Source organism: Myodes glareolus, chromosome 13 (genome assembly GCF_982192425.1).
Source record: "Myodes glareolus chromosome 13, mMyoGla1.1, whole genome shotgun sequence".
Classification (NCBI taxonomy): domain Eukaryota; kingdom Metazoa; phylum Chordata; class Mammalia; order Rodentia; family Cricetidae; genus Myodes; species Myodes glareolus.
In genome coordinates this window covers 55,035,301-55,054,359 of record NC_142038.1, presented here as the reverse complement: position 1 = coordinate 55,054,359, position 19,059 = coordinate 55,035,301, and the positions used below count along the sequence as shown (strand labels likewise).

The 19,059-nt window shown below is 36.9% G+C and overlaps 1 protein-coding gene across 4 annotated transcripts in view; it reads left to right on the top strand.

Moving 5' to 3' along the window:
* Map3k2 (mitogen-activated protein kinase kinase kinase 2) overlaps positions 1-18,387 on the top strand; it is an 88,509-nt gene extending 70,122 nt beyond the window's left edge. For 3 of the 4 annotated variants that reach the window (XM_048442542.3, XM_085700011.2, XM_087896178.1), the window contains 5 exons: positions 1,119-1,267; positions 2,223-2,354; positions 4,017-4,146; positions 7,996-8,173; positions 9,565-18,387. In XM_048442542.3, the coding sequence (XP_048298499.1) occupies positions 1,119-1,267; positions 2,223-2,354; positions 4,017-4,146; positions 7,996-8,173; positions 9,565-9,790 (815 nt within the window). In that variant the 3' untranslated portion in view covers positions 9,791-18,387. Of the gene's footprint in view, positions 1-1,118; positions 1,268-2,222; positions 2,355-4,016; positions 4,147-7,995; positions 8,174-8,873; positions 9,162-9,564 lie in introns of those variants that run through there. The other variant, XM_085700014.2, reaches the window with a different exon arrangement.
* Positions 18,388-19,059: the final 672 nt, after the last annotated feature.

Genomic DNA, 19,059 nt, shown 5'->3' with positions numbered 1-19,059 from the left:
TGTCACCAGCAGTGACTCTTACTTTTCAGGGTGGCTGTCTATCACAGGGCCATTCCATTTCCTATCTTTGACCATGAAGGCTATGATCTCTGGCTCCTATGAGTACAGGGAAGAGGTACAGAGCGAAGCTGGGCAAGTTGGGCTTATGTAAGTCTTGCTTTTCCTGTGTTCAGTGCTATCGTAGCAACCCACACTTGTTCACGGTGGAGCTGAGCATTCCTTGCTGGCTGGAATGGATTTGTTTATATGCTTCACCATTTCCTTTCTCTTCTTGGAGTGCCTCCTTTTCCTTAGATTTTAGGTTAGTTTGAGACCCTGTAATCTGTGCTCCAAAATGTTCAGTAAAGGTTATAGTTTTTTTCCAGAGAGAGCAATATACATCTATAATTCCAATACTTGGGAGCAGAAGCACCAGAAGTTCAAGGCCAACCTGAGGTACATAACAAGTTACAGGACAGTCAAGTCTACATAGTGAGACCCTATCTCAAAAAAACAATTTTAAAAAGTTATGGGGGCTGGAGAAATGGTTTAGTGGTTAAGTGCACTGGCTGCTCTTCCAGATGATCTAGGTTTGATTCTTAGCACTCAGGAGGCAGTTTACAACCATCTGTAACTCCAGTACCAGGATATCCCATGCCCTTTTCTGGCTTCCAGTTCTGTATACATGTGGTGCACACATCCACACATACAGGAAAACACCCATATACATAAAATAAAGCTGTAATTTTATTGATTGCCTGATTTCTCCTACAGAAGTGGGAAATGATACTTTTTCCAGATTTCTGTATATAGATGGGACTGAAAACCTTCTTTACAAATATTTTAATTTGCTGCAGTAAATTGGAAAATTGGGTATCTTACATCTTAGATTAAGTGAAAAATGACTGTCACTTTGGTAGTGGGGAAAAGAAAATCTTCCTTGGGGGAAAAAAACGTGTCATGAGATGCAAACTTTTAAGAAGTTAGACTTCTTAGAAGAATAAGGAGAACATTTTTGGAAGATGGAGACCATTATAAATTTGGATGGTCATAATTTTCCCTTCTATCTGCAATGTTCAGTTAAGGATGTCGTTTTATAGTACCTGACTACTCCATTTTAAGAAAATATTCTTTTTCAGCTCCTCGAGCTCCAACGAACTGGAGATTGGGCAAACTACTTGGCCAAGGAGCATTTGGTAGGGTCTACCTCTGTTATGATGTTGATACCGGAAGAGAACTGGCTGTTAAACAAGTTCAGTTTAACCCTGATAGCCCGGAGACCAGCAAGGTAAAAGTCACCATGCAGTTACTTGGCCATTGTAAAAGCATTTTTTTCTTGGAGGAGGGGGGAACCTAAAAACAAAAACAGGACTAGTGAGATTATTCCAAGCCTAGAGGCTTGATTCAGTCCCCAGAACCCACATGATAATGGAGAGTCAGGTCCCACAAGTTGTTCTCTGACCTCCACAATTGTGCTGTGGCATGTGTGTTCACACCCCCCCCATACCCAGAGCCAGACTAAATGTACATAAAAGGTTTAAAATGTAATAGAACAATGTGGTGGGATTTGTGGGTTGTAGTAAAATGTTATTTTAGTGCTTCATTTGTATAAGATAACTTTGTCAAACCCTCAGGGACTGTTAAGTAAAGGTACTGGGGGTCTGGAGAGATGGCTTAGTGATGGAGAGCACCTGTTGTGCTTTCGGACAACCCATGCTCAGTGCACAACACACACCTGTCTGTAACTCTAGTTCCAGGGTGGTCGAGCATCCTTTTGGTTTCTGAGGGCTGCGTGCACACACGTGCCGACACACACACACACACACACACACACACACACACACACACACAGTCCAGATAAGCTCAGACAAGTTCACACACAATAAAATTTTTTTTAAAAATTATCGATTAGAGACTAAAATATTCTATGTTCAGTGAACATTTTGTCCATGAACTAAGAGTATCTTGTGTTTACTATTATGCGATAAAGATTTAATGTAGGGTCACTGAAATTGTCTAACAAGTAAAGATGCTTGCCACCAAGCCTGTCAACCTTAGGTCAATACCCAGAATCCACCTCCTGGGGACCCTCATGGTGGAAGAAGAGAACTAACTCCTGCAAGTTGTTCTCTAACCTCCACTTGTCTTTCCTGGTGCATGTATGAATGAACCTGCACACACACACAGAAACAAACAGAGTAACTTATTGTTTAAAGAGACTTAGCAGGAGTTCTGTCTTTCAGGAAGTAAATGCACTTGAGTGTGAAATTCAGTTGTTGAAAAACTTGCTGCACGAGCGAATTGTTCAGTATTATGGTTGTTTGAGGGATCCTCAGGAGAAAACACTCTCCATCTTTATGGAGTATATGCCAGGGGTAAGTCCATGCATCTTTATGGGGTATATGCCAGGGGTAAGTCCATGCATCTTTATGGGGTATATGCCAGGGGTAAGTCCATGCATCTTTATGGGGTATATGCCAGGGGTAAGTCCATGCATCTTTATGGGGTATATGCCAGGGGTAAGTCCATGCATCTTTATGGGGTATATGCCAGGGTAAGTCCATGTATCTTTATGGAGTATATGCCAGGGGTAAGTCCATGCACCTTTTTGAAAAGATAAATTCTTTTAAAAAATAAGTTGAGGTTGCCGGGCGGTAGTGGCTCACGCCTTTAATTCTGGTACTTGGGAGGCAGAGGCTGGCAGATCTCCGAGTTTGAGGCCAGACTAGTCTACAAAGTGAGTTCCAGGACAACCAGGGCTACACTGTCAAAACAAAAAAAAAATTAGTTGAGGAGAATTTAGTTCAGCCCTTTTGATCTGCTGTGTCAGAGATGAAATTTTGAACCTGATGTGGTGATGTTAGGAGACGTAGGATGTCTGGTGATTCCACTGTAGCCGTGCAGATTGCTCACAAGAGGAGAATAGTCATGGTTTGACTCATTATTATAAAATTTTATTATTTTTTCTGTAGCCAAATAGGAATATTCAATTCATTTTTAAACATATTTCAAGATGGTAATTACTCATTAAGAGGTGCCTTCTGCCAGGCATAATAACATATATCTGTGATCCCAGCAGTCAAGAGGTAGAGGTAGAAGGATTTCAAGTTCAAGGTCAATCTAGACTTGACCAAAGTCTTCACTCTTCTTCCATATACATTTTTTCTACTTTTAACTCTTAATATTATAAATATATACACAGAGGAATGTTTCCTGTATTTTTACATGTTATCAGTTCAATTAAATAAAGACTTTTGAAATTTAGAAAAAAAAATAACTTTACAAAAAACCCAAATAAAAGAAAATGTATCCAGGCAGTGGTTGTGTAAGCCTTTAATCTCAGCACTTGGGAGACAGAGGCAGGTGGATCTCTATGAGTCTGAGGCCAGCCTGGTCTACAGAGTGAGTTCTAGGACAGCCAAGGCAGTTACATGGAGAAACCCTATCTCCAAAAAAAACAATAACAAAAAGGGTGGGGGAGAAAAATATATTCTCATAATTTATTAGAGTAAGTTAGGGAAAAGATGTTTGATTCATGGGGCTTTGTGGAAGTAGATAGCCAGAATTACATGTTGATGGTACAAGGTTGCCATCTGAGCTTATAGATCAACCAGGACCTGGTAGTGCCGTTGTTGGCCATCAGTGTTAGGCACAGAGTAGCAGTTTACTCTCACCATTATGCATAGCTCTTTATCATGACCCCATTGCTACTTACTGGATTTATTTGCTACTACTTTAATGTTTTCAAATATTCTATTTCCTGTGTAACTTGGCGTAAACATTATTTTTTTTGGAAAACAAATTGGGGTTTTATTAAGGTCCTGCAAATATGGAAGACTTGTAATTTGTTAATTTCCAAGAGATTAGTTCAACATAAATAATCTGAAAGAAGAGAAACTCTGTATATTTATTTACTAAGAATTCTTGCCCTTTCTACTTAGAGCTCCTAGCCATGAAGTAGGATTCTCTAAAAATAAAAAGATTTAGTAGCAATTTTTGTTTTAAACAGAATATTTAGTTGTTTTCTTTTTTCCTAGGGTTCAATTAAGGACCAACTAAAAGCATATGGAGCTCTTACTGAGAATGTGACTAGAAAATACACCCGTCAGATTCTGGAGGGAGTTCATTATTTGCACAGTAATATGATTGTCCATAGAGATATCAAAGGTAAGTCATGAATTACTTTTTACTTTAAGTACACAGTTTTGTGTGAGTGAGAATGAAGAAATACCATCAAAGCATTGGACATTTACACTGTAAACTGCCATAAGGAAACAGTTTTCCAGCTTTCTCACGGACTTCGTTAGTGTCCTGTCAGACCAGTTCTCAAGTTGGAACCTAAATGAACGATTAGCTTCAGTGTAAGGATCCATAGACTCAGTCTCATTTAAACATCCTAGAATAATATAACCATGTTTGTAAGTGTATTTCCTAGGCATTAGGGCAATGAGCTGGGGTTAGGCTGTCACAGAGTTGGATTCAAACTTGGGCTTCATTTGCTTTTAACTGTAACCTTGGACATGTTAATCTTTCTGTATCTTCAGTCCTCATTACTCTTTCCATCCTCCTCTCTCTTTCATCCTCCCTCGTTTTCTTCCCTCCTCATGACACACACCGTAATTTCTGGAAATGGAATCTAGGAAACTGCATATAGGCAAGGTTTCTACCCCTGAGATGCACCCACTGTCTTCTCTTTTACTTATTCTTAAGTTAGAGTCATAATAGTACTCAATTTATAGGATTCTTAAAAGAATCTAATGCACTAACATGTTGTAATGTTTAAAACAATGCCTGGAGCTCAGCACTTAAAACCTAGCTACTGTGATGACATACTGTATGTTGTAATTATATTTAAAGTCATGGGAATAGATGTCATGAAAGAATAAAGAGGAAGAAAGGAAAGATCCCAAGAATGAGCTTTCCTCCCTAGGGTCAGATACAGAAATAAGTACATGAAGTGAGTTAATGGTAGAGATGTGTAAAATTTGAGAGTGTTAAAAACTGTTTACTTTGGAGCCTACATGAGTCTTTAAAAACTGGGGTATGACCCAAAATTTAGAAAATCACTGAGTAAAAAAAGTAAGTATGTCTGTATAATATTTACTCATTGATCTTGTTGTCCCTTTTATAAGTTCCAAACTTCTGCTTTTCCATATGGTGGGGGCACATTTTAACTGTGTCCAGATTAGGCCAAGAAGAAAATTGCCAATCATTTCTGGTAATTTAACAGGAATTTCTAGTATGAGTCTAGTATGCAGAATTCCTGAGGCAGATCACATGCACTAGAGGGGGGCTTATTAAGTATGAAGATTGATAGCTTAAAGAACTTCCTAAAGAAATTATTCAATGAGGAATAACTGTTTCTAGACAAGCCAACTTCTCTTTGGCCCTCAAAATGAAGTGAGAAAAGAAACAGAGGCAGCCATCTTCTATATAGATCAATATTTTTCTATTCTTATCAGAAAGTATGACAAACCACTTTGGTCAAGTGAAGGGAGATGGAGGCAAGCTGATATATAAATATTATCAGACAAATATATTGGTAAAGGAGAAAAATAAGATAGAAAAATAGGCATCAAATTTGTAAATTTAAGTGTGGTAGGAGGAAAATAAGGGCCACCAAATGGCAACATAGTAGTATATGTTTTATACAGTATACTTTTTACTTGTTCTGTCTTCTATTTTTCATAAACAATTTATAAGTGGCAAAAGGAAAAGTAAAGGGGGCTGGAGAGCTGACTCAGTGGTTAAGAGCTTGAGTTCAATTCCCAGCAACCACATGGTGGCTCACAACCATCTGTAATGAGATCTGGCGCCCTCCTCTGGCGTGCGGGCATACGTGGAGGCAGAATATTGTATACATAATAAATAAATAAATCTTTTTAAAAAATAGAAAAAAGAAAAAGTAAAGATAATTGATTTCGTGTAATTTCAGAGCTGATGTATCATAAAAAAGATGAAAACAATTACTGTTTGGGAACTCACTCTTTTCCAAAATTTATTCCCTCCATTCTTCCTCTCCTTTCCTCTCCCTCTCCTTCCTTCTTCCCCCTCTAAATTGATCACATTTTATTTGTGTGTGTATGCATATGCATGCTAGTGCCATAGAGCGTGCACAACACGCAGAGAACAACTTGAAGGAGTTGGTTCTCTTCTTCCACCTTGTACATCATGGCTTTTACTCACTGAGCCATCTCTCTGGCCCTATTCTTTATCTTTTTTTTTTCTTTCAGGGAACTATACTGTTGACAGGCTTGGTGGTGCATGCCTTTAATTACAGCAGAGGCAGATGCATGTGGATCTCTATGAGTTCAAAGCCAACTGGGTTTGGGGAGGACTGTACTATTAAATACCAAATATTTAATAAGAGGACACTTGGTTTTATTTGTGCACATGCACGCATGCACACAGGCATGTACACACACAAACACACACACACATACACGCACAAGCGTGCACGTCAGAAGAGAACAGGGAATGCCTGCTGTCTCTCTCCAGCATGTTTTTTTTGGGGGGGGGGGGGTCCAGATCTTTCTCAGTCTGCAGCTCACTATTTTCCAGCTAAGCTGGCTGGCCAGGAGTATTAGTCAATCTTCTTGTTTATGTCCTTGACCCAGGCACTGAGACTACAGATGCATGCAGATAACACCCAGCTTTTATATGTTGTTGGGGGTCTGAATTTAAGGTCCTTGTGCTTGAACAAAAAGTACCCTTACCCATTGAGTCATCTTCTTATCCTTACTATTTTTTTGTTTTGCTTTAACTTTTAGTTGTTCGGTTGGATGTTGGATCTGAGTAATGGGAACATAAGCAATTCTGTGTACCCTTGCACATATTTGAAAGGGCTTATTTTTAATTTACTAAAATAATGTTTAGAAAACTTTTTTGGGAACCTGACTGCCTATTTTTTCCCCAGCTTCTCCTGTGAACAAGTATTGGTTCAGTATTGATACCACTTCCCCAAAGATGACCCTTTGTACCTATGCACATATATGTGTAAGGAAAGTGTCATTTGCTTGTAGCCGGTAAAATCTGGCTTATTAAGCATGTGTAGTCTCAGTTACTTAGGAAAACTGAAGTAGGATCGTGAGGCTCACCTAAGCCCGAGTTCAAGTTGCCAGCATGAACAGCATGGCAAGACCACATCTCAAGCAAACAATGAGGTCTGTTTCTTTGTGATTAAATATTCTAGAGATGGTTGGATTTTTTTCTGAGTCCTTTTTTTTTACATACTAGATGGTAGGAAGTAATAGGCAAGCAGAGCTACATTAGATTACTGATGGGTCAGACAGGCTTACTAGATTTTGCTGAGAAGGATCCTAGACTTTCCTTTGGAAATTACTGCTGCTAAGACTGGGGAGATTTCTGTAAAAATAGAAGCTCATGGTGAAGATGGAGAGCGTATTCTCAATGGTCTGTAATGTAGATTATCTGCACTATTTAGCCTCCTCCATAGGAATCATTAAAAGAAGGAATAGTGTAGTGTGGTGGTACATACCTGTAATCCCAGTGCTGGGGCAGTGAGTCAGGGAGATCTCAAGTTTGAGGTCAGCCTGAACTATATAGTGTAGCCTTGAATTAAAAATAACAATAGCAACAACAAAAGAACACCTTAAAATACAGGTAGTTAATGCTTCAATAATATTGCAGTAGGGGAATGATGCTAGAAAGTTTTGGTTATGAACGTCCTGTTGGAAGTTCCCGAGGAGAAGCTGACTTATCAGGAAAAGGATCTTCAGCTATGGACTTCTTGCTTCATAGCAAACAAATGGAGCCAGAGCCTTTGTTGGTGCTCTGTTCTTAGCCCCTTTCCACCTCACCTGCCCCCGTTCCATCCAGGTTCTGAAACACCTGGATAAATGTATAAACAGCAGATGTTTAATGCACTGTGGGAAATAAACAGACAACCTAATTTGGGGACAAATTAGAATCTTCAAAGTAATTCTCTGCCACTTATGCACATTCTAGAATGCCAATAAAATCATTGAAATGATACCATTTCTTATTTTTTTTTAGGAGCAAATATCTTAAGGGATTCCACGGGCAATATCAAATTAGGAGACTTTGGGGCTAGCAAACGGCTTCAGACCATCTGTCTCTCAGGCACAGGGATGAAGTCTGTCACTGGTACACCTTATTGGATGAGTCCTGAGGTCATTAGTGGTGAAGGCTATGGCAGAAAAGCAGATATCTGGTAAGTTTGGATGTCAGATTTGCCTAGAAACTTACCTTCTTATTTCTACTCACATTTGAAATTGCCAGATTTAAATTATCCTGTGTACTTTGGAAGCAGGATATATGAATTGTAATGTCATTTCAGTTATACCTTATCAAGGCTAACTTGACTAAATACTGGAGTCTTTTTAGGAAGGATTTTGTCTTAAGCAAATCAACATGAGAAAGCTCTTATTTCCCTGAGTAACTTGTAGAGTACTCTTCATTGTCAGTGTCTTTAAAAACAAAACAAATAAACAGAAAGAATCAGTGATACCCTTTTTAAGTCACAAAGGTATATTTATAAACATGTGAAAACAGATAATAGCTACCTGTATGAGGGTGAGGCTACAAGTAATGATTGGGGTAAGAAGGGCTATGAGATTAATTGATCATGGCATACCTACTCACCCTAACTTGAATCTTGACTCCTCACCACCACCGTGGGCTGGGACATATCAGACTCTTCAAACTTTGCATTGCATGAATATTTACTTAAAAATTTAAAACTTTACAGTGAAGCAGTGCAGTTCTGAATGGGTAATTTCTGTTTATATGTTTGAAGAACAAGGAGATCTTCATTAATAGCTGATTTAGTTTTGATTGCAACATCAGATTTTCCAAGGATCTTGCATGTCAAGCGTATAATTATTTACAATAAATTGATAATTGCTTTACAGAAATAAAAACTGTTGCTGTGGTGGTGGTGTGATGTGGTATTTTCATAATATGCTTAGCTCTGTTGTTTTTGGAAAATACATTATTGGATTCTGGATGATTTAAGGTATCTGCAAGTCTTCCAGGTAAGGAAGAAGAGAAATTATGCTGGTGCCTATACCTCTGGCAAGGGCTCTGTCATGGCAGGGGCTGTGTGTTTAGTTGTTAGTGTCTTAAAAGTGAATTAATAAATTACATGATAATTTTAAGTTAGATCATACAATGGCCATTTCCTACTTCCTAACCAGAAAAATATATTCATTTTTATTTGAAGGAAATAATTTATAATACTTGTAGTCTTTGTAGGATGGAGATAAAATTATTAACATCATGTTAGAAAATGATTTAAAACAAAATAATAAACTTTTTTTGCCTAACCATACATTTGTAATCATAGATAATTATGATATATTTTCATTGAAATGTATATGTTGCTCCAGGATTTTACTGATTTTCATGTTTGAATTACAGTTTTATTTAATTAATCTTTGAATGAAACTTTGTATTTGAAATGAGTAATATTAAACTCTATGTGAACTTTTCCCAGTTTCTCATTTTCTGGTTAATCAGCTTTCTTTCCTAAAGTTATTGCTTGGGTAAAGCTTATTTATTTATTCATTCATTCATTCATTCATTTATTTATTTATTTTTTAGGAGTGTAGCATGTACTGTGGTAGAAATGCTAACTGAAAAGCCACCTTGGGCTGAATTTGAAGCAATGGCTGCCATCTTTAAGATTGCCACTCAGCCAACAAACCCGAAGCTACCACCTCATGTCTCAGACTATACTCGAGACTTTCTCAAACGGATTTTTGTAGAGGCCAAACTGCGACCATCAGCCGAGGAGCTCTTGCGGCACATGTTCGTGCATTATCACTAGCAGCCAGCAGCTTCTGTGCCTCCACCAGCTCCATCTTCGAGTTCACCTTCTCTCTTACTGCACTTTCCTTTTTTATAAAAATGAGAGATGGGGAGAAAAAGACAAGAGGGAAAATATTTCTCTTGATTCTTGGTTAAATTTGTTTAATAATAATAGTAAACTAAATTTTTTATATTTAATCTTTTTCTTTACAAGAACTTGAAAGTTTTTTTTAAAATTTTTATAATGTACTGATGTGGTTCAGAGATATAAAGCACTTTAGTACATAGTTGCTCTTTTTAGTACAAACAAATCATTTGGAATATATAAAGATTGTAGTCTTGCCCTGTATCACTGACATGGGAGACAAAGAGAAGAAAGTGATGTACAATTTGTAGTTTTTAGTGATAGTATTTAAATAGATCCTTATTTGTGGGGTTGAGCCTAAACTTGGGTTTAGGTAGGTACTCAACTTAAAGAATATAGGTTCCTTCTTATATCTGTATTCTAGAGCCTAACGTCTGTCTGTCAAGCTTTTTTGCTCAGTAGGACTCTTGAACAGAAGATGAGAATCTCTAAGAGGTATGTTGGTTAATCCTAGGCAATATACTAGGCAAATACACTATAGTAGATTCATGTTCCTGGAATCTATAAACCTTGAGAGATAGCTTCTTGCTTAAAGATACTGTTGTATTTGAAAGCAGGTTATGTGCAGCCAACGACTAAATTCAACTAAAACACAGACGACTGCTCATTAAACGTCTGAGCAGTAGACGAGACCACATTTGCCAGTCAGTAGGAATAATGGAAAAACAACCAAGTGTCATTCAGTATATTTTAAACGTTGTTTACTTGAGGGAAAATTTCCCAAAATGAAGGGAACTGAGAAATAATAAAATTGTGTCCCATATCTTTCTATTTCAAGCCCCTGGTTTCCCATATTTGCAGTCTTTAGCTCAAATACCCATCTGTTAAAAGCTCCTGTCATGAAATAAAACCTTGTTCTTGTGATCACAGAGTCCTAAGCCAGAGGCACCTCAGAAGAGCAAACATCAGGTAACACTGAGGGCAGTGGTGGGGAGTCAATTTTACTTCACTTGGCATTTGGCAAGGTACTACTAGCATCTAGTGGGCAGGAGTTGGGGGTGCTGCTAAACAGACTGTAGTATACAAGGACTCCCTTCTCAGAAATTATCCTGCCACAGATGGCATAAGTGCCTAGAATAAAAACCCCGTTATAAGCTGAAAGCAGCCATTCACAAATCAGTAAAAACATTTCAGAGGAAAGATGTAGGGCAAATGAGGGTCAAAAGAGTCAGGGATGAACAGCCTCATCGCAGCAGATAACAAACGGTCCTTTCACAACTGCTGATTACACTTGAATCACTAACTCTCTCACTTTAGAAATAATGAATTTGAGTATTGAACCTTTTGAATTTAGCATCTCTGTATATTCTTTCCTAAAAGTCAGTTCATCCTTCTAGGCCCAGAAAAGTACACCAAAACAAAGTGTTTACTAGCAGTGGGAAGATTAAAACACTGCCAGATATTTCCAGTGTAAGCACCTATTAGAGCCATGTCATTAAATGGAAAGACTGAGCTGGAGAGGATCCCGCTGTCTAGTAGAATTATGAGATTTAAAAAACATGAAGGTGTCAGTAATTTGGCCACTTCTAAATATTTCAGCATATTAAATCAAGTGCTAAGTAGTTTATTTTCCAAAGTCTAGACGCTAACACTCTTCCAGGAGACCCTGAATGGAATGCTTTTCATCAGAAGAGACAAAGATTCTGATTTCATTGTTGTTGTTATTATTATGTTCATTTAGATACCTTTTAAGTACTTTGCTTCTGAAGTTATTTAGATCCGGCATTAATGTATCAAGAGCCTTTCGGGCATACCCTGTAATAATTTTTGAAATTTCAGTAGTGTAAGAGTCAAAGCAGGAAATATTAGTTAACACTTCTCCTGTGCACTGTAAAGCAAAGGAAGCCCTTACAAAGATTAAACATCAGGTGCCTACCACTTCAGCAAATCTTAATCTTAAGCTAGAAACCTAATGTGTGGGTGTGTTGCAATTTCTTTATCTCTTATGAGTGAGGACATCTTTTCTACTTGAGCAAAGTCATGGTACCTGGATTGCTGGGGTTTTATTTTGTTTGTTTGTATTGTTGTTTCTTTGTCTCTAGTCTGGTTGTGATTTCCCTTAGGCTCATTTTTGGTCCGTCAGGGTAATGTGCAGTACAGAAGAGAGACAAACACTCTTCAAAAAGATACCTGCACACTGGAAATCAAAGCAATTGTTAGCTTTTTTATAGTCTTCTATTTCTTTTCTAAATTCAGTAGTAAATAGTTGTATCAGAATACTTTTGCTTTACAAGAAAAATAAAATTATAAAGACTTAAAAAAATAGATTAATAGTTTACAGAGTTATTATATGGAATATGATGTGAATTTATTTCAGACCAGTTATGAAGGTACCAAAAACACAATGAAAGTTTATATACATACATACATACATATACATGTATGTGTGTATATACATACACATACATATATATAAAAGTACAGACACACACACACACTTGTGTGTGTATAAAAGCAAATGCTCTGTGTGTGTGTGTGTGTGTGTGTGTGTGTGTGTGTGTGTGTGTGTGTAAAAACAAACCCTGCAAGAGCCAAAAAGCTCGAAGTAGATGATAGGGGTATGGAATGGAAAGGTCAATAGTAAATTTTTTTAAAAAAAGAAATTTTTTGAAAGGAAACAGTTTTGTCAAAGGAAGTAAAATATTACACTCCATTTTTTTTCCTGCCTAAATCTGTTTTGTGTTTTTAATGTATAACTGATTCTTTGGTACGGCAATGTTTCTTTGTGGCTGGAAAATGGCCAGACTGCTGACTTTGTGCCTTTAAATGCATTCTGCATTGCCAGTAGCAGACTTCCGGTGCTGGACCCAGATCCATTAGCAGCGTCAGATGTGCTTCCAGGAAGCACCTTCTGCTTAGGCCCTGAGAGATTCAAAGTGGCATGACAGGATTGAGTCAAGTGGAAGACATTTTGCAGTGTAAACAAAAGTAGTTGAGTAAAAGATTTGGAAAACATAACTAATACAATTTTGGATGGATTGGTATTTAAATGTATTGAAGTTTTACGTACTTTGAGGTTTTCAGAATGAATGCCTTGAACAATTTCAGCACTTTTTCTTGTTTACAAAAATATATCTCTAACTTTAGAAACATCTGTAACTATTGCCTTAGAAAGTATTAAGAGGCACAATCTACAACATGTGAGAAGTCGAATATTAATGCACATGCTGGACTATAAAAGAAATTAAAACTTTCATTCCAGAGTAAATTGAATTGACTTTCATTTGAGTCTTCTTCCTAATAGAAATTACATAAAAGTAAAAATACATCTATAGAGTAGCTTTCTGCTACTAAGTTCTGACATTGTTTAGGTCTGCTCTGTACTGTTTCTGAAATAGGGTTGCTATAAAATTCGTGAAATCGCTAAGAAAATAAAATCAAACCTGAATAGATGGGCAGATGACCCAGCATGATGCAGACTCCTTGGCTAATGGCACAGTTCATGCCAAAGGTTTTATTTGGGATCTGAGAACTTTTATATAAATTCAGCTGGAGTCAACCAGGTGTACAAATATATGTCTTATTTTAATTTGTGTTTTTGAAGTCAGGGTCCTCACTGTGTGGTTCCAGGCTGGCCTGGAACTTCATTGCTCTTCTTCCACTTCCAGGTGCTGGGAAAACAGGCATGTGCTACTATACCCAGCTTTGTCCATTTTTTAAAAAATAGGGTCAATCTTTTTCATTTTTTCCTCAATAATTGTGATATGTTATGTCATATTAAATTAATATCCTTCAGGAAGTTACAGTCGAGGATGAGTATGGGCAGTTAGTTTATGGCATACCCTAACTCTGAAAGTTTAGTAATAATGTTTAAAATGCTAGCATTTTTATATGGAATAATAAGGAAGAAATTGTTTAGGTAATTGTTGGCTATTGTAGACTCCAAAGATATTAACAAGAAGGATTAGAGTAAAACTATCCCCACATCCCAGGTTAGACAACCTCTCTGTCAGAACCTGTTCTTACTACACAACACAAACCCAGACTGTTCACCACAGTGGAATATTTATTCCTTAGCACACTGTATTGGGGTTCTCCCTGACCCTGCTGTTGTTGTTACAGTTTTAATTTGGTTTTAAGGGGGAAAAACCCCAAACTTTATTTTGGGGTGTTGAAATATCCAGAATATTTGATAGAGGTTGAACTCGCGCCAAGTGTTTATTATGCTAGATCAGATTTTTATTTTTTGAGACCCTATTGTTTTATCGTTAAATTTGGCATTTACTTTTAGATGTAACATTCATATTTATTTAACTTTAACACTGGTTCAACTTCAATGAAAAGCAATTTGTTAATTTTTAGTAGTGCCTTTTTCTCTGTATGCCTTAATTTTATTTTATATGTGTAATTGAAATTACCTAACAAAATGAAGTTTTCCAAAATCACTAGGCCTCAAGAGTTTATTTGGCCTTAGACTGTGTGTTGGTCCTTATGTGTTTCTTAATGCTTATTTCCTACTCTTACCCTTTCTACCTCCTTTAAAAAAGTTAGGAGAGAAACAGCAGCATTTATCTGATTGCAGTCTCCACTATATGTGAAGTCCTAAAATAACTGCAGAAAGGTATTCTCATTCTAAAAGACATAGTAAATTAATTTTGGGGTTGATTACTTGATTTTCAGTCATATTGGCACTGTCCAAGTTTTTGTGTATTATTATTTGGTATGATTTTCATAGAACTAGGGTTGTTGTCTTGCCCTAAAGAACTCCTTTAACAAAAGTTGAGGCAATGAGCAAGAAATCCAGGGACAGCAAATTCTAATCCTTAGTGTTTAGTATTTTGACTAATACTCTAGCTTACTGTTATGTGAAGTGCGTGGTGTGTGCGTGTGTGTGTGTGTGTGTGTGTGTGTGTGTGTGTGTTTGGAGCTGGGGCAGGGGTAGGAAGGAAGGTGTAGTTAGTTGTTCAGTTAGATCTGTCTCTGTTCTTGGAAGAACAACTGAAAATGTATGATCTACTAATTTGGGGTGAGAATAATCATCCTCAAGTAGGCATGCCAGTATATTTTCCGTAAGTAGCTAGTACAAATGATTGTTTAATAAAGGTATTTATTGTAAATTGCCAAGCTCTTAGTTGCTAAAAGTAGATTAAAATTCAATTTGTGTGCTTGTGTGTATAATAATTAGCTTATATATAATTCTTAAATAGAAAATATTCAATCTTAGATATTTCTTCATGAACTTTTTGGAATAGAAATTCTGCCAGACATTATCTAACCTAACCAGCTTCCTTAGCTTACCAAGTCATTAAAAGGAAATATTATTATACCTCTTTTTGGTTGGCTAAGGAAGGCGTGCTGTGATGTCACTCTTCCTACTTCATAGTCATCTTTAGTGTTGCTTTGACTTCTCTCATCAACTAGACAGGATGCGTTAGGAGCTGTGGAAATGCCCGGACCATCCTTCTCTCCCTTTCCATTCTCTCCATTCAGAACTGGAGATGACAAGCTTTCAGGAGAACCTAGACAGTTCTTTTGATAGAGGTACTAAGTATAGTCAAGGTTGAGCTTCAAGGGAGGAGTCATAACTCCAGTAAAGAAAAGACTAACTTGTATCCATTGCCTGTACACAGTCTTATATAATTCTTCATGTTTTTTGTGTTGTGTATTTTAATAGACAGTCATAAAGTATTAGTCATAAGGTATTGTTTCCTAACAGCAAAGACATTAAACAAGAGAATACTCCTGTCCTTCTGCCTGATGTTTGTTTGTATCTCAGTCTGTATTACCAGAATCACTTTAAACCAAAGCTTTTGTATTCCCTGCACATATAGCCAAAATGATTAGTCCTGTTAAATCTGCCCATGAGTAAACTAGTAGGAGATAAGTGGTAGAACAGATGCTAGTAGAATTTGTATGCCAATCCTTCAAGGAAAAGGACAGGTGCTCAGTGTTTGCATTTAGACATGAAGAATTTCCTTAAACTATTGTGAAGCTGTATAATACTGCAGACTTAAGTTTGTATGTGTGCCAATCTTATTAATGTCATTTGACCACTGATGTATGTAGATTTGCATTGACATCTGATTCCTCAGATTGGTAGCTTATTTTCTTTAGAGTCTCTTAACATTTATGAGCTTGTGTTTGACTTAAAGGGACATTTCGACAATGCTGTGAAGAAAAATAGGTTATAAACTAAAGTCTGCTTTGTGCCATAGACATTTTGGAACATACAGAAGCATCTGCTCTCTGTTCTTTTAGGCTTACAGAATTTGTCCCCTGCTTTGGATTTCTGAATCTTGTAATGCCAGTTGAGAAAAGTTTATAACTATTCTGAAAACCACTTGTGTTCATTTATTTGTATATTTTATAACTTCTTAAAAAAAAAACCCTGTGTAACCAGTGATTTTAGCATTAGCATTACTTAGAAGGAAAGATAAGTAACTACATGTTAAACTCTAGTAGATGCTTTGACTCCAGGATGTATTTGATAGGTTCTCATTTTTCCAAAGAGTCTTTTCCCCACCTGTAGTAAGGAGAGTAGACTGGTGGGAAGCTACAAGCCAGAAAGGCTTATGGGCAAAAAGAAGTGGGCCAAACTTCTTTAAAACAAATAATTTTGGTTCTTTTTTTGATAATTAGTAAGTAAAAGGTTTACATTTCTTCTATTGCTGTTGATTTTTAAATTTAGCCTGCATTCTAAAATATCGTAACCAAGTTAATACCAAAAAATACTTTTAATGTCTGACATCTCTTATATCTCATGTGGTTGTTTTTACTCATTGTAAATAAACTTGGATAAATTTGAAAATGAACTTTTATCTTACAAACTATGATTATCAATTTGTAAATTTACCCTTTGACTTAATGTAAATTTAAAATGTATCCATTAAATTCTCTATATTTAATGTATTATTTTCAGCAAATGTTTTTAATCTCAGTTGAATACTGAGCAGTTTATAATTATGTATAAATATTTTATGTTTCTTATCAATGTTGACTTTTTTGCACATTTTCCAAACATTTAATTTGTACACTGATTTATATGACCAATAATTGTTGAGTGTCTGAGGATCATGAGTGTGTGCATTGAACTACTGTCTTTGTGTTTGCACTTCTTCCCAGATGTAGCCCTCCGTTACTACGCTGCTACAACACTTAGTAGGACCTTCTTGCTTTTGCAAAGTTACCTTGTGTGGTTCTGTCTTTGTCGAGGAACTCAGGAGTTCAGTGTTGCGTTCTAATTTTATCCTGTATTCTGAATCAGTTCCTAGGTTGAAAGTATTCTGTTTCAAGAGATATGTGTTTGTCTAGAGATGCCCTTTTCTGTGTGTAGGCACATGTATATATCTTAGTAAATTCTTATTTTCGTTTCATTTCTACAATTTAAAGAACTTTATGATAATTAAATATATGTAAAGGATTTCTGAAAAATTATTTACTATATATATACTATATTTTCATCTGGCTGGTCAAAATTATTTTTTAAATTTTGGTTTTAACCATTTAAGCATTTGTAGTTCCAAAATCAGATACAGATTTTGCTTAGAGCTCAGTTAAAATACTCTTGCAACTAACATTCTTTTGGGGGTTGGGGTGGGGGATTGTTAAACAGTAGCAAAACACACTGTCCACAAACATGGCATTTGACCTCTCGGAGCTGTTAAAAATGTAAGAAATTAAATTGTCTTGAAGACATGTCAAGATTTTTATATGTCCATTACTTTAGGCCTGTCTGGCTTTTGTTTTTGAGTATTTCCTTTATTTCCAAGTTTTCAGGTTTTAATTTTTCTCTTACTGAGCAAAGTTAGACTGAGTGTATGAGGCAATGCATTGGCATATTGTCATTCTTCACAGTTGACTACCATTGTTAGGAATCTCAAAATACGCGGTATGTCTTTATACTGTACTGTGTGTTTTAAGCAACTGACAGAAAAAGAGTTGGAAATTAGGTTTCCCATCTGACAGTGTTTCTGTATTCAGTGTTCAATGGAAGCCTTCTAAAGTATGTGGTGTTATAAATGATCTGTGTTAGGAATAAAGCCCACGGTTGAAGTTGACTATCACTAAACTTATTAGGTTGAAAGGAACCCATGTGATTAGAACCTACCAGAAGCCAGACACAGTGTAGTATGTGCCACATTTCACACACATTTTGGGTTTGTTGTTGATTCAAAATTGTGCTTGTAAAAAATGTGTAAAATTTCTTGAGTTTTATAATTTCTATGTATTTTTCTCTTGCTGGTAAATAGCTTTTTAAAAATTTAATATAAAAGAAACCTTGTTTATATTTTGTTAGTGATAATGACTTTGTTTATATGGCAATTTGTGTATTACTGACACATCTTTATTTAGATTTGTCATGCATGAAGGCCTGCGATATTTAGTACAGTGAGACATACTTTTTCTTTCCTGTTCATCTTTGGACGGATTGTGGTACAGAGGCTTACTCTCGGTAACCTTCTGGACTACGGGATGGACATAAATGATGGCACTTTGAGTGTTAATAAAGCTGGTATTTATTCCCACTGTGATTTGTGTCTACAAATACGTTCTTGGACATAATGTGTCTATAGAAATTCCGTCTTGCTTGCTTGCTCTTTGGAACACCTAGCAGTTACCTAGAAACTCTCAGTGTCTGAGCCTGTAATGCCCATAAAACCTCTTTAGCAGATCTTCGTGGAGGTAACGATGGCTCAGACTGAATGTAGCAGTGATTAAAAACAAACAACAGGCTGAGGAGCCAGTTCAGTGGGTTAATGTGCTTGCCCCACAAGCCTGGGGACCTGAGTCCAATCCTCAGAGGTGGGGGAAAAGCCAAAGCAGGAGGGGAAGGGGATTCAGATGCCACTTCAAAAGGAAAGCTAGATGAAAGCCAGACATTCCTATTCTTAGGACAGTCCTACAGCCCTCATGAGTCTTAACTCCATTTGTGGGGTTTGGTGAGGTAGTGATTCCTCTGGCATATGGGCCAGCAGAAGAGTGAATTCCAGTTTTGTCACAATTTTGTCACACTGTATGACTCTGGATACTATCTGAGAGGGACTCTATTGCTGGGTTTTAATAAACTGAAGGGGACAGGAGACAGGAGGCTGATGAAGGTGGAGAAATGCAAAGGGAGAGATAGCTTTGTCCATGGTGGTCTGAAAGCAGATCTCAACTAAGAATAACCCTGGAGTGGGATAGTTGATCCTCAGGCCAGTGGG